Source organism: Grampus griseus (assembly GCF_964374135.1).
Source record: "Grampus griseus genome assembly, chromosome: 2".
NCBI lineage: Eukaryota > Metazoa > Chordata > Mammalia > Artiodactyla > Delphinidae > Grampus > Grampus griseus.
Window position 1 is genome coordinate 98,912,070 of NC_139018.1, and position 16,752 is coordinate 98,928,821.

The following is a 16,752-nucleotide window of genomic DNA, read 5'->3' on the forward strand; positions in this document are numbered from 1 at the left end:
TAAAATACCTGATAGCACTTCTCTAGGCTTCTATTTCCTCATCTATAAAATGCAGATGAGAGTCCCCTTTGTGGAAAAGACTGATGAAGAGATTACATAGAAAGCACTCCTTGTATCTAGAGTGCAGGATGCACTCAACAAATGAAAGTGAGCATGACTAGGGAAAGCAGAGTATTTCAGTTATCTTCACCCCTAAACTAAGAGCCTTGCTCCTTTAAACAGCATCTTAAACAGCACTAGGAGCTCTTACAGAACAACTTACAAAAGAAGTAGAATATAAAAGGGATTTTATTGCAGGGAGTGGGAAGCAAGAGGCAGGGAGACTATTAACACTTACTTATCCAGTTTCTGACACTGAGGAAACTTTGCTCATTTGTCAGATCAAAAAGCAGAAGAAACCCCATAGCATCTCTGAAGAATGCGGTTGTCAAGCTGCGGAACCTGGGAACATAAAGCAGATTGGTCACCTAAACCATGGCCCCACTCTTGAGAGATAAAGCCACCAGCAGTGCCCTCAGCCTCTTACAACAGTTCATCAAAAACAAGTTAGATGTTTAATAACATGCCGCTGTTTCTAGTAACTTCACATTATATATGCACATTATACATGCATAAATCTTATTTGTGCAAGATTTACTGTATTACATTAATAGATAATTTCAACAGTGTAGAATTATGTACATAATCAATGATATTGGATAGCATACAAAATATAGTAAGTAGTTATCTAGAGCAAGAAAGAATATGTGAAAACAAATCTAGACTTTCGAAAATGCCAACAATTATCCAAAGTTAAACGTGCAATTTTCTTTTAAAATAAAGACCATCTGTGTAAACTTTTAAAAAATTTTAAATAAGTTAGATGATGCTATTCCAAATATGTACATTACAGTTATTTATCTGACTGATAAAAGTTTATGTGTTAATAGGCCATGTGATTTAAAAACCCGGCCTGCTGGACAGGGATGACAAGAACCAGCTCGTGATTCCCTGGTCTCAGCCCAGAATTTATTGTACAGTTAAGAGTTAAATAGGCCAAAAGCAACGGTGCTTGCTGTGTTTGTCTTCTTTGTCCTGTGAAAGCTTGACTTGATTGAACATCACAATGTGTTCCATGACCTTTTAATGTTCAGTCTCTAAAGAAATCTCTTATCTCTGAGAACCATTTCTTTGGCTTTAAGGTGGGGATAGTATCGTCTCAGTCTCCCCTTTCTTGGTACTCTCTCCACCAAGGATTTATCCTGCTCTCTCCCCTCTCTCTCCCCCTCTAGCAGCAGGTTTTCTCTTATTTTGCTTTTATGCAAAGCCTGCAACTGACGGGCAAAGGCTCCAGGGAAGAAAATACTGGTACAAATCTGTCATCTAATCCACTCTTTTAAGTTTTCTCAATTATTTCTAATCCATGTTTTTACAAAAAGAGTACTTATCTTTCAGAGATACGTACCAAAATAGTTACGAATGAAATAATTTGCTATTTGGGATTTGCTTCAAAATAATTGGGCGGTGGGGGTGGTGGGAAAAGGTGAGGAATATACGTGAAATACGATGGGCCACAACTTGATGGCTGTTGAAACCAGGGAATTAGTACCTGAGTTCACTGTACTGTCCTCTCTACTTCTGCATATACTCGGAGTTTCCCATGATAAAGAGTTAAACAAACAAAATCCTTCAAGGAAATTGTGAGAGATAACATGGCTATAGCTAACTAAAAGCAACTTCAAACAGACTTGTGGTTGCCAAGGGGGGAGAGGGGTGGGGGAGGGATGAATTGGGAGTTTGGGATTAGCAGATGCAAACTATTATAAACAACAAGGTTCTATTATATAGCACAGAGAACTATATTCAATATTCTGTGATAAACCATAATGGAAAAGAACATAAAAGAGAATGTATATATTTGTATAACTGAATCACTTTACCATACAGCAGAAATTAACACAACACTGTAAATCAACTACACTGCAATTTGTAAAAAGTAACTTCATATGAAGATTTCATGTGACATTTTTGTCATGCAACCTCTGACCGTATAGATTAATTCCAATGAGATTTTCTACTAGGTTTCAACAATCAGGTAAGAATAACGCATACAACTCTACAGCTTTCTTTGTGGTTGAGTAAACAGCAAAAGCAAATGGAGAAAAGTATACAGATCTAAAAAAAGGGTGGGAGAAAAAGAAAAAAGTCCATAAGTAAAAGGGTCCATTTTGAAAAGGATCCATTTTTCCTTTGACCTTGTACGAAATAAAGCCACCATTATCAGCTCAGACTGATACATTTCCTGCTAATTTGGCAGCATGTTTTATCCAGGTGCAAATCAACTAATCAGCTGGCCTTTTCCTGCTCAGGTCACTGTGTGAAGAGCGCAGCTGTTTTTCCCCTTTTCCTCCAGTAAGGAGCACGTAAGTGAAGATCTCATACCTCTCCTGCCCTGCTGTGTCCCATAACTGCAGGTGGATTCTCTGGCCTCTGCCAATGGCTCCATCTGGTCCATTGGCTCTGTACACCTAAAATGGAAAAATGAAAGAGAAAAAGAGAACTTCTGAGAGAACTTCTTCTCACTTTCCTATTCAGTACAACTCCCCTAAGCATCTAAACTTCTAAAGGAAATCCCATCTGGAATATAATCTTATTTGTATTTTATTCCAAATAATCGTCTTTGGGTAACACAATAATTTGTATTAAATGATGTATGTACATTATATATCTTTATAAATATATTACAAAATATACAAGTAATACATAATTTGTATTAAAAAATAATAATCAGCTCACCTTTCCTCAAAGTCCCCTCAGGTCACTAGTTTCAGGAAATATTACCTTCTCCCCATCCTATGTTTAAAAAGTACTCTTAAAACAATTTTATAGGAAGGGCCTCTGAAAATCTCTTCCTCCATCAAAGCAATAAAAACACTGGCAAAAATAGTCAAAATCAACTTTTTCCAAACCCTTAAAATTAACAAAAGCTTGCAACATTCCAAGGAGCACCTATTCAAGAAAAACAGCTGAATATCAGTAAAAATTGTAAATTTTGTGCCTTTTTAACTTGTCCTATTCCCATTCTCCCTCCCCGGCTCCACTGTAGCCTTGAAAACCAACAGATGCACAACTACAGTAGCTGTGAAAACCATCAGTGCAGCAACCACTGTAGGAAGGAGAGGCAGAACAGGTTTGGAGTTCCCCAAAAGTCTCATCCCCAGAGTAGTGTCTGAAATCTGCCTGTAAAGCTCCATTCCCAAGTCTTGTCTTTATTTTATCTGACTTAACTTGCTCTATGAGAAAACCCTATCCTTAGACCATTTATTGAAAGCAATCAGCAGCAATTATTTAACATCACAGCTACCAAAGGCAGCAAGACCAGTTGGACCTAATCTAACCCCAAATCTTAAAGATAAGATATGAGATGTCCACAGAGAGATTTGAAAAGTTTCACAATATTCCTTGGAACCTACTAGGCCAGGCTCATGTGCATGGTTGTACATATGTCCAGGAAAGACCTAAAAATGCCCTAATCTCTCACCTTTGGCTGACCTTGAGACTCTTCTCAAGCAGAAGTGAAGGCTAAGGCAGAGTTGTAAACTGCCTGCAGAAGCATTAAGCAAACATCCCAGCACACACACACAGAGTCCCTCAGAGAAAGCTGAGAGATATACTGGCTCAAGAATTTAAGAAACTTTCTGTCCACTCATTAGCTGACCACTAAGTTAACGAAGCAGAGACTTCAGTAGCTGCACGTAACAAGAAATACAGACTTCACAGAATTAGCCCAAGAACATCACTAAACAAACAGTGACGACAAAAATAAACAAGAAAAACAAGAAACCCTTGGGAATGGGGAGGAATCTGATTTCCAGAGTTGCTACATTCTATCAATGTAAATGTTCAGCTCTCAACAAAATTTATAAGACACACAAAGAAATAGGAACACACACACAGATAAAGCAACCAAAAGAAACCATTCCTAAGGAAGTCCAGATGTTGAACTTACAAGACTTTAAATCAGCTATTATAAATATGTTCAAAGAACTAAAGGAAATCATGTCTAAGGAAGCAAAGGAAAGTATGAGAATAATGCCTCACTGAATAGAGAATGTCAATAAAGAGACAGATATTATAAAAAGTAGTAAACAGACATTCTGGAGTTAAAAATTATAACTGAAGTGCAATATTCACTAGAGGGGCTCAAGAGGAGATTTGAACTGGCAGAAGAAATAATCACTGAATCTAAAGATAGCTCAATTGAGATCACCTAGTCTACTCACAAAAGAAAAAAAAAAGGAATGAATATAAGTGAAGAGAGGGAATTCCCTGGTGGCACAGTGGTTGGGAATCCACCTGCCAGTGCAGGGGATGTGGGTTCGAGCCCTGATCCAGGAGGATCTCACATGCTGTGGAGCAGCTGGGCCTGCATGCCACAACTGCTGAGCCTGTACTCTGAAGCCCACGAGCCACACTGCTGAGCCCGTGCGCCACAGCTACTGAAGCCCATGCGTCTAGAGCCCGTGCTCGGCAGCAAGAGAAGCCACCGCAACGAGAAGCCTGCGCACGGCAACGAAGAGTAGCCCCTGCTTGCCGCAACTAAAGAAAGCCTACGCACAGCAACAAAGACCCAACACAGCCAAAAATAAATTAACTAATTTTTTTAAAAAAAGTGAAGAGAGTCTTGGAGACCTATGGAACACCATGAAACATACCAATATATGCATACTAGCAATCCCGTAAAAAAATAAAAATAAAAAAAAGGAGAGATAGAAAGAGGCAGAAAAAATATTTGAGGAAATAATAGCCAAAAACTTTCCAAATCTGAAGAAAAACATTCATCTCCACATTCAAGAAACTCAGTAAACTCCAAGAAGGATAAGCTTGCTGATACTGACTAGACATATTACCACCAAACTGTCAAAATCAAAAGACAGAGAGAATTTTAAAAGCAGCAAGAGAAAAGTGATTCAGCACATGCAAGGGATCCCAATAAGACTAAGAGCTGATTTATCATCAAAAAAAATGAAGGCCAAAAGGCAATAGGATGACAAAAAGTGTTGAAAGAAAAAAGACTGTCAACCAAGAATCCTATATCCAGCAAAGCTATTCTTTAAAATTAAAAGAGAAATTAAGACAACCTCAGATAAACAAAAACAGAAAATTCATTGCTAGCAGAACTGCCCTGCAAGAAATAATAAAGACAGAGCTTCAGGCTGAGATGAAAGGACCCTAGCCAGTAATTCGAATCCATATAAAGAAATAAAGAGCACCAGTAAAGATAACTATGTGGGTCAATATAAAAGACAGTATAAATGGTTTTTTGCAACTCTTTCCTTCCATCTGATTAAAATACAATTGCATAAATTAATAATCATAAACCTGTGCTGATGGGCACACAGTGTATAAAGATGCAATTTGTATGACAATAACAGTGCAAAGTAAGGGGTAGGAAATGGAGCCACATAAGAGCAGAGTATGGCATTGAAATTAAATTGGTATTAATCCAAACTAGATTGTTAAAAATTAAGATGACAACTGTAATCCCTAGGGGAACTATTAAGAAAATAATTCAAAAAATATATAGTAAAAAATGAGAAGGGAATTTAAATAGTATACTAGAAAATATCTATGTAACACAGTTGCAAAGAAATAACAAAACAACAGAAAAAAGATGAGATACACAGAAAACAAGTAGCAAAATGGCAGATATAAATCCTACTTTATCAGTAATTATATTGAATATAAATGTATTAAAGACTCCAAGTGAAAGGCAGGGGTTGGTAGAATGGATTTAAAAACATGATCCGACTATATGCTATCTACAAAAGACACACTTTAAATTCAAAAAGGTGTAGGGAAAAGGATGAAAAAAATATATACCATGCAAACAATAACAAAGAGAGAGCTGGAGTGGCTATACTAATATGAGACAAAATAGACTTGAAGACAAAAAGAGTTATTAGAGACAAAGAAGGATATTTTATAATGATAAAAGGGCTGATTTATTAAGGATACATAGGGATAAAAAGAGAAATGAACAATTTGACAATAATATTTAGAGACTTCAATACTACTTTCAATAGTAGATAAAACAGGGGCTTCCCTGGTGGCACAGTGGTTGAGAGTCCGCCTGCCGATGCAGGGGACACAGGTTCGAGCCCCGGTCCGGGAAGATTCCACATGCTGTGGAGCGGCTGGGCCCATGAGCCATGGCCGCTGAGCCTGCGTGTCCGGAGCCTGTGCTCCGCAACGGGAGAGGCCACAGCAGTGAGAGGCCTGCGTATCGCAAAAAAAAAAAAAAAAAAAAAAAAAGGATAAAACAAGCAGGCAGATGAACAACGAAACAGAAGACCTGCAGAACACTGTAAGCCAATTAGACACAATAGACATCTACAGAAGATTTCACCCAACAACTGCAAAATACACATTCTTCTCAGGTTCACATGAAACATTCTCAAGGACAGACCATATGTTAGGTCATCAAACAAGCCTCAATAAATTTAAAAAACTGAAGTCATACAAAGTATGTTCTCTAACCACAATGTGGTAAAATTAGAAATCATTAACAGAAAGAAATTTGGAAAATTCATGAATATGTGGAAATTAAACAATACAGTCTTAAATAACCAATGGGTCAAAGAAGAAACACAAGGGAAAGTAGAAAATATTTTTAGATGAATGAAAAGCACAACATACAAAAAATACTAAGTGAACTTAAAGCAGTGCTCAGAGGGAAATTTTTAGCAGTAAACACCTATATTAAAAAACAAGAAAGATCTCAAATCAATAGCTTAAACTTCAACCTCAAAAAACTAGAAAAATAAGAATAAACTAATTCCAAAGCAAGCAGAAGGAAAGAAATAATAAAGGTTAGAGTAGAAATAAATGAACTTTTCTTTGAAAAAAAATCAAGAAAATTGATAAACCTTTAGTTAGACTAATCAAGGATAAAAATAGAAGACTCAAATTCTTAAAATCAGAAATGAAAGAAAGGACAACACTACCAACCTTACATATGTAAAAAGATTATAAAGGAATAGTATGAACAATTGTATGCCAAAATATTAGATAGCTTAGAAGAAATGGAGAAATTCCTAGACCCAAACAATTGAAACTAACTCAAGAAAAAATAGAAAATCTAAAGAAATATATAACCAATAAGAAGACTGAATTCATAATAAAAATAACTTCCCACAAAGAAAAGGCCAGGCCCAAATGCCTTCACTGATGAATCTGATCAAATGTTTACAGAAAAATTAACACAAATCCTTCTCAAACTCTTCTAAAATATAGAAAAGAAGGAAATACTTCCCACCTCATTTTATGAGGCCTATATTATCCTGACACCAAAATCAAAGATACGAGGGGAAGAAAAACTACAGACCAATATCCTCTCTGAATACAGACACCAAAATACTAGCAAAAAGAATCCAGAAAAATATATAAAGGATTATATACCATGACTGAGTAGAAGTTATCACGAGAACAACAAGATTGGTTTAACATACAAAAATCAACCAATATTGATTTGTAATGGAATAGAACAGTTATAGAATAAAGGACTAAAACCACACGACCATTTCAAAAGATGCAGAAAAAGCATTTGAAAAAGTCCAACACCTTTCATGATAAAAATGCTCAACAAATTAGGAATAGAAGGGAACATCCTTGACCTGAAGAACAGCATCTATGAAAAATGCACAGCTTATATTACACTTAATGGTGACTGAATGCTTTCTCCCTAAAAGACAAGACAAAGATGTTCTCTCTGAACACTTCTATTCGACTTTTTACTGGAGGTTCTCATCAGGGCAATTAGGCAAGAAAAAGAAACAAAACATACCCAAGTTGGAAAGGAAGAAGTATAACAGAAGATGGGAATTCCGAACATCTATTTCCTATCTTGTATATAGGAAATCCTAAGGAATAAATACACACACAGATACATACACCCCCTACACACACATGTACAGGTTATATTAAAACTAATAAACAAGTTCAGTAAGGTTCCAGTATACAAGCTCAACTTACAAAATAAATTGTATTTTTATACACTGGCAAGGAACAATTCAAAAAAAATTAAGAAAACAATTTAATTTATAATAGCATAAAAAGATTAAGATACTTAAGAATAAATTTAATTAAAAAGTATAAAACATATTCTGAAAGCTATAAAATATTGTTGAAAGAAATTAAAGGAGATCTAAATAGGAAAACATTCCACGTTCACAAGTCGGAAGACTTAATAGTGTTAAGATACCAATACTCACCAAATTATTCTACAGAGTCAATGCAAACCCTATCAGAATCTCAGCCAGCTTCTTGGTAGAAATTAACAAGCTGTCCCTAAGATTCATATGAAATTGCAAGGAACGCAAAACAATAGTGAAAAAAGACAAAGTGGGAGGACTCGTGCTTCCCAATTTCAAAACTTACAACAAAGCTACAGTAATCAAGATAGTGGCATAAGGATAGACATACAGATAAATGGAATAGAATTGAGAGTCCAAAAATAAACCCTTACATTTATGGTCAACTGATTTTCAACAAGAGTGTCAAGAACATTCAACAGGGGAAAGAATAGTCTTTTCAACAAATGGTGCTGGGACAATTAGATATACACATGCAGAAGAATGAAGTTGGACCCCTATTCACCCTATACCCCAAAATTAACTCAAAATGGATCACAGATCTAAATGTAAAAGCTAAAACTATTTGCATATCATATATCTGATAAGAACATTTATCCAGAATACACACAAAAAAAAACCTCTTAAAACTTAACAACAAAAAAACAACCAATTTCAAAATAGGCAAAGGATCTGAACAGACATTTCTCCAAAGATGATAAACAAATGGCCGATAAGCATATGAAAAGGTGATTGTTCCACAACATTCATCATTAGGGAAATTAAAGTCAAACTTGCAATGAGGTACCACTTCACACCCACTAGAATGGCTACAATCAAACAGACAACAAGAAGAGCTGGTGAAGATATAGAGAAATTGGAACCCTCATACATGGTTGGTGAGGATGTAAAATGGGGCAGCATCTTCCGAAAAATGTGAAAGTCCCTCAAAGTTAAACAGAGAGTTATCATATAGCCAGTCAAATCCGCTCCAAGCCTATATAAGTATATTGAAAACATAAGTTCACCCAAAAAATGTATATGAATATTAATAGAAGTATGGTTCATAACAGCTAAAAAGTGAAACAACTGAAATGTCCACCAATGGATGAATGGATAAACAAAATGTGGTATACCAATACAATGGAATACTATTTGATCATAAAAAGGAATGAAGTTCTGATACACGACACAACATTATGCAGAAAACATTACACTAAGTAAAAGAAGCCAGACACAAAAGGCCACATATTGTATGATTCCATTTACATGATAAATCCAAACGAGCAAATCCAGAGAGTAGATTAGTGGCTGGGGGAGGGAAAATGGAAAAATGCTAAAGGATATGAGGTTTCTTTTGGGGTGATGAAATGTTCTAAAATTTGGTAGTGGTGACAGTTGCACAACTGTGAATATACTAAAATACCACTGAATTGTACATGTTAAATGGGTGAATTTTATATAAATTATATCTCAATAAAGTTATTTTTTAAAAACAAAGTTATAAAATGGGGATTAGTTAATAAATATAATCACAAGCATATAGGGGAGGGGCAAGATGGGGTAGGGAATTGAGAGGTACAAACTACTATATATAAAATAAATAAGGTATAAGGATATATTGTACAACACAGGGAATATAGCCAATATTTTATAATAACTATAAATGGAATATAACCTTTAAAAATTGTGAATCACTATATTGTATACCTGAAACTTATACAATATTGTACAGCAACTATACCTCAATTTGAAAATAATTAAAAAAAAAAAAGAAAGAAAAAGAAACAGACTCTCTGGTAGTGGAAGGCTTAGGGTGGATCAGAGGGAATGAATATTTCTGTCCTAGAAGCCAGAGACCATTCATTTTTCCCAGGTAGGATACTCTCCACTGCAGGGTTTTTGTCATTAATCTCCTGACTACTTGTTGACCTGCTTCATGGGAACAGCTGCTTTTTCAGTAAGAAATGTAGTTCCTGGACATACTAACCTCCTGCCTTCCTCCCTACCCCACAATAACTTGTCTTGCTGTCCTCTGAAATATAAATTAAATAAAAATATTTTAAAATATCCTCTTCCCTTATTCTGCAGAACCTTGCTGTTCCCTTGGTTACCTCCCAGATTCATATGCCCTACCGCCATTCCCATCCCTACTCCAACCTCACACTCCTGGTGGGATCAATGAGTTCTGCCACTTAGTGTTCCACATGGGATAGCTGAGGCCTTAATTAAGAGAAAATCCATTTAAAATGATATCAAAAATGGAAGAAATAGCCCACAAAACAGGGGTATGAGGAGCAGGGAAGATTGCAAGCTTCATAACAAAGGTACGAAGCAAATTCCACAAATAACTTTGTGGAAATCAGAAGGAACATACCAGCCAAAAGAGTATCAAGGAAATTTTTTTAAATCTTCACTTTTATTTTATCTGCTTGGTTTTATATGAAGTGTCCTCAGTTACAGCCTTTAATCACATTGCCCAGACTGAACATAATACACTCTCATAGGTACCCTTTAATTTTAGATTCCAACCTTTGTCCTCCTAATTCCTACAAAGTAAACAAAACAGACAGGCAAATGTTGACTCAGATTATGTTTTTATATAGAAGGATACAGAACTTACCACTCTCTTTTCCCTGAAATCAATGCCGACTGTCGTGATAAATTTGGAGTTAAATTTACCATCTGTGTACTGGTAAAGTACACTGGTCTTCCCTACTCCAGAGTCTCCCAGAGCTAAAAACTTGATGAGGTAATCATAGTCTCCATCAGACATAATGAAGAACTCAGTGGTTCACCTGAAAAATACAAACAAATGTATATTTACCAAAAACCGATTAGAAAATATTAGAATCTTCCATGAATTAAATGACTTCCTTTAATATCCAGTTCATCAAGTACTTCTACGTAACACCTATGTGCCTAAGGGTTCTGTGAAGAGAGGATTAGACATGATTCACTATCCCAAGGACTTAATCATTTGCTAGATGAGCTGCTACTGAATTTGTAAATAACTAACAGTTTAGGTTAAATTTATCGTGCATATTATAGTACTGTTAAGACAAAAATTCCAAGTGAGAATGAAAATCAAGAAGATAATGGTCACTAAGGCTTATATGCAGACCGTGTAGAACAAGAGTTGACACAACAAAGAAAGAAAGGGGGAAGGAGAATATTACAAGAATAACAAAAATTCTTAGAGTGCAAGTGGTTCCAACTGCCCCTCCTTTTTCAAAGTCTCCTAGTTCTGCATCCTTGGCTTTTCTTTTTTTACTTGGACATTGAGGCAATTTCATTTATCCTATTCATTTTCACATGTGATTATCATTCCTTCAAAGATAATGTTAAGTTCACAAGTAAAACTTGGTTTGCAGCTTCCTTACAAATTATTGTTACTACATATTAAATCAGATCTTTCTAGAATATCACTGCTCACTTGAGAACTGAGTTCCACCATGAAGGGCTCATTTATCTACATTTGCCTTGGTATTCTACAGGAAATGCTTCCAATTCAGCTCTTCAATATTGGCCAGAAGTCTACCTTTGAGAAGAAATATTCTTGGTTTTACAGCAAGATCTAACCATGGTTACTTTCTATCCTTTGCAATCAGCACTTCTCAAGATTGTTTTTATCCTCTAAATAGATTCAAACTATTCAAAATATCAGTCTGACTAGAAATATAGTCTGTCTCCAGGGAAGGCTTACTTCTTTTTATCCTCCCATTTCTAATACCGATAAACCCTCCTGAAAATCAGAAAAACAATCAGCTATTCCGTTACCACTGACAACTCTACCTGCCCATTCAACATACATATTCACCCATCCACATACACATCATATGCCCTACATTAGATGCTGCTGATTTTCCTCTCATTGTCCCCTTTTCACCCAGCCATCTCCTGCCCAGAAACTTTACCACAATTCTCAATGCTTCCTATAGGATTATTTCTATAGATCCATAAGATTCATAAAAGCTCAGGCAAGGACATTTATTGATTTTCAAGGTTGCCTCCCCCACCCGATCCTCAATTTGGTGACCCACCTTATGCTCAAAAATCCTGAATTCTGATCCCCAAGAGCTGCTTCAGTGACTTCCACAGAGTCCCTTAGTGCAGAGCTGTGGCCTCACATTCAGATATGGCTGGTCAGTCGACAAGGGCAAAGCCTCTACAAACATTTGGCATGCTATTTGCACACTATAAGGTGTGACACTGTACAGATGATGGTTTTCCTATGTTATAGCTTCTGTACGCACAGGTACAGGTTGCCAGCATTAATGGTGTGTAACAGAATGCCTCTCCAGAAGATGACCACTTGGATACAAATAAAGATTCTAGTACGTTTTATCACAGCATCTCACTCGGCTCCAAGTTATTCATAAATAAGAGCTAAGAATTGAAAAGTAGGTCCAGATAACATTGAATCATTTGGGGGGGAGCTCCCGTCCAAATAAATGAGGAAGCAGAAAGCAACTCCAAATTCTGCAAGGAGAATGATGCAAGAGGTCGCTGTGGCTACCTTATTTCCTCTTTACTTTTTTTTTTTTTTTTTGGTGGTACGCGGACCTCTCACTGTTGTGGCCTCTCCTGTTGCGGAGCACAGGCTCCAGACGCGCAGGCTCAGCGGCCATGGCTCACGGGCCCAGCCGCTCCGCGGCATGTGGGATCTTCCCAGACCGGGGCACGAACTCGTGTCCCCTGAATCGGCAGGCGGACTCTCAACCACTGCGCCACCAGGGAAGCCCTCCTCTTTACTTTTATTTTGAAAAAAGTTGGTCATTTTTATAACGAGTTTCTGTATCATTTCAGGTACAGGAGAAAATGTTGTCACCAATGGCATACTCTTCTAGAATTCTCTAAACCTACTTCAATGGAATTCAAAGACTGATGAACCTATCTCTGCTGCACCAAAATTTAATATGTTTAGTTATCATGGGAGAAGAATTACACAGGTAAGTCTACAAATGATCTTCATGGGTTTTGTCTTCTATTTGTGATGACAGCAATATATAACAGTTTGTTCCCAAACCAAACCATCATAAAGGAAGTGTTAACAACATACCACAACTGAAGGTATAGACACCACCATTGAAATTAATCATATTTTATACTCTTCAGACTGCACCTTTAGACAATTATCTGCCTTGCTGATCTGAAAATAAATGCTCAGACCTTCCATTTTCTGGGTTCAGTTTGCTAAAGAATGAAACAGAACCCAGAGAGTTTAACTCATTTGCACAGTCTAGAACATGTGTCTCCTAACTTCAAGTCCAATGTCCATTCTACCTCAAGCTTTGTGGCCATTACTCAAGTTTTTACAAATGGATGTTGGATTTAAAAGTGACCAGGTGGGATAACATACAAGGTAGCCTAACAGGAAACATGTGACTTCTGAAGTCAAGCAGAGCTGGATTGGATTCCATATCTCCCACATACTGGCTACTCAGATGTTTTTCAGTCTTGGATTTTCAGGTTTCCATTCCATGAAAAAGAAAATGTACACTACTTCCCACCATTGTTCTAAGGATTGAATGAGATACTCTTTGTGGAGTGCCCAGCACAATGCTTGGCATAAGCTGGGTACTCAGTAAATGTTGGCTCACTCTCTTCTCCCCATTCTGGACACATCAGACAGGCTCTGAAGACCTAGAACAATTTCTGAAATTGCCTCTGGGCAGCTCAAAACATGTATTTCTGGCACAAAAGATTGCTGACTGGCTCAGAATAGTTTACGGAGTCAGCAAACGTCACCTTCTTTTTTGGCTGGTTCAAACCATTTTCAATTAATTTTAAGTAGATATGTCAATTTCAAAAGAGTTATGACCAGCTTAAGAACGGGTTTAAATTGTATAAAACACTCTGGTCCATACTAAAAAATTCATACTTGTTTAAAAGGATCTCAAAGGTTCATTCTGGTTCAGACTGAAAGAGTTAAGTTCAGAGACATTCTACCTACAAAACCATTTCTGATTGATCTAAAGCCACTTAGTTAAAACCACATGTATTACTCAGCCATAAAAAGAAACGAAATTGAGCTATGTGTAATGAGGTGGATAGACCTAGAGTCTGTCATACAGAGTGAAGTAAGTCAGAAAGAGAAAGACAAATACCTATGCTAACACATATATATGGAATTTAAGAAAAAAAAATGTCATGAAGAACCTAGGGGTAAGACAGGAATAAAGACACAGACCTACTGGAGAACGGACTTGAGGATATGGGGAGGGGGAAGGGTGAGCTGTGACAAAGCGAGAGAGAGGCATGGACATATATACACTACCAAACATAAGGTAGATAGCTAGTAGGAAGCAGCCGCATAGCACAGGATATCAGCTCGGTGCTTTGTGACCGCCTGAAGGGGTGGGATAGGGAGGGTGGGAGGGAGGGAGACGCAAGAGGGAAGAGATATGGGAACATATGTATATGTATAACTGATTCACTTTGTTATAAAGCAGAAACTAACACACCATTGTAAAGCAATTATACCCCAATAAAGATGTTAAAAAAAACAACAACACATGTATCTAACCAAAATCATTTAGGTCTGGTTTTAGGAGCTCAAACTGCTTCACACTGCTTTTAGCTAGCTCAAATAAGCTCTGACCTGGACAAGTAGGTTCTGACCGGCTCACCTAAGGTTTGATTGGTTCAGAGCATATTTTACTGAATCAAGCTAGTGCTGACCAATTAAATCTATCTCCAACTGGGTCACAGTTGCTCTAATTTTATCAAACTGCTTGTAGTTGAAGGTAAAAACTGGCTCAAAACAGTCCAAGTTGACTGATAAGATGTTCAAACAGTTCAAGACTAAAAATGTAAAATGATATTCAGAAGCACCAAAAGCAATGGTTTGGGGCTTTTAAACTTATACCAAATCAACAAACTTAAAATTTTCCTTATAATTACCCCAGCTGTAGACAATCTGTACTCAAATATTTATCTCCATCACAGTACAGTCTCTTTCTACACTTGAACAGTTTGTACGTGTTAGAGTACAGAAAACAGGTTGGGAGAAGGGATACTGGCAGAGGAGAATACGATAAACAACAGGGAAAGGTATGATGAGTGACACAGGCTTCCTTGGTTGAGAACTCACCTCCTGCCTTATCTCAAGGACCTGGCAGCAAAACACTGATCTGTAATCCAACAATAAAACAGAGATTTCAGCTGGGGGGAACCTTTAGCAAATTGGGATGCTATTTAGAGTTTGCCCTAAGTTGGTCACAATGACCAGGCTGTTCTGGGTTAACAGAGACCAGAATTCTAAAGAGTAAGGAAGCTGCTAGGAAATAAAAGTATTCAGGGAACAGGCAGGTCTTCAAATTGTTGACAGAGATTTTTCAGGGTATTGGTGGTGACAGGTTCCTTATCTGAGCTTACAGTCAGTTAGTCAAAGCCTAGAGTTAACGGAATCATTCCATCTTTCAGGAGAAAATAATTCTAGTCCATAGCAGACTACAATCCCAAACCCATGCTGCAGTCCTATATGTGGTTGTCTCGCCACCGCTTACCACCACGAGGTAAAGACAACTAAATGTTAAGTTTCAGCTTCTGGTAGGTCTTCACGTAGAACCATCTTCATATTATTAAAAATTATTTTTGGGACTTCCCTGGCAGTCCAGTGGTTGAGACTTCGTCTTCCAATGCAGGGCGTGAGGGTTTGATCCCTGGTCAGGGAACTTAGATCCCACATGCCTCCGGGCCAAAAAACCAAAACATAAAACAGAAGCAATATTGTAAAAAATTCAATAAAGACTTTTAAAATGATCCACATTAAAAAAAAGAAAATCAGGGCTTCCCTGGTGGCACAGTGGTTAAGAATCGCCTGCCAATGCAGGGGACACGGGTTCGAGCCCTGGTCCTGGAAGATCCCACATGCTGCGGAGCAACTAAGCCTGTGTGCCACAACTACTGAGCCTGCATTCTAGAGCTCACGTGCCACAACTATTGAAGCCCAGGTGCCTAGAGCCCATGCTCCACAACCAGAGAAGCCACTGCAGTAAGAAGCTCACGTACCACAACAAAGAGTAGCCCCCACTTGCCACAACCAGAGAAAGCCCACGCACAGCAATGAAGACCCAACGCAGCCAAAAATAAACATAAATTTATTTTTAAAAAAAGAAAAAATTTTTTTAAAAGAGTATAAACATTTAAAAAAATTTTTAATTAAAAAAAATTAAAATTATTTTTGCTTTTTATTTTTGTTACTCAAGTCCTGAGTGGTGTTTCTGGAACCTGTTCTTCAGAAAAAAAAAATACTCCACTCCCCAATTATGGAAATAACAAATTATTTTTATGTTGGCATTTTAGAGCAGACAGGGAAACAGTAAAAATACACAGTGCAGAATTTGGGGCACCCAAACAACATTTTGTGCACACAATTTCCAGCAAGCACTCCAGCCTATTGATGCTTGGGAAGCTAGTTCATCAAGGCCTCCCAATTGCACTGCTCTTGCTAAAAATAAGTAAGATGCCCACATGTCAGGCACTTTACCTGCATTAGTGTAACAGCCCTCATCACAGCCCTAAAGGCAGGTGATACATACATCACACACACTTCCTCCCTCCGAGGAATCTCGGTGCCAGTCTATCATGAATGCCACAATGAAAGGATGAGGAAGTGGGTCTTGGGCAGTCTCTC

The 16,752-nt window shown here is 37.4% G+C and overlaps 1 protein-coding gene across 2 annotated transcripts in view; it reads right to left on the reverse strand.

Annotated features, from left to right (window-relative positions):
• The window catches only part of RAB27A (RAB27A, member RAS oncogene family), a 73,697-nt gene that overhangs the window by 16,230 nt on the left and 40,715 nt on the right, over nt 1-16,752 (reverse strand). For both annotated transcript variants that reach the window (XM_082648098.1, XM_082648097.1), the window contains exons 2-4: nt 10,735-10,909; nt 2,422-2,507; nt 338-441 (exon numbers count right to left, since the gene is read on the reverse strand). In XM_082648098.1, the coding sequence (XP_082504224.1) occupies nt 338-441; nt 2,422-2,507; nt 10,735-10,887 (343 nt within the window). In that variant the 5' untranslated portion in view covers nt 10,888-10,909. The remainder of the gene's footprint in view (nt 1-337; nt 442-2,421; nt 2,508-10,734; nt 10,910-16,752) is intronic.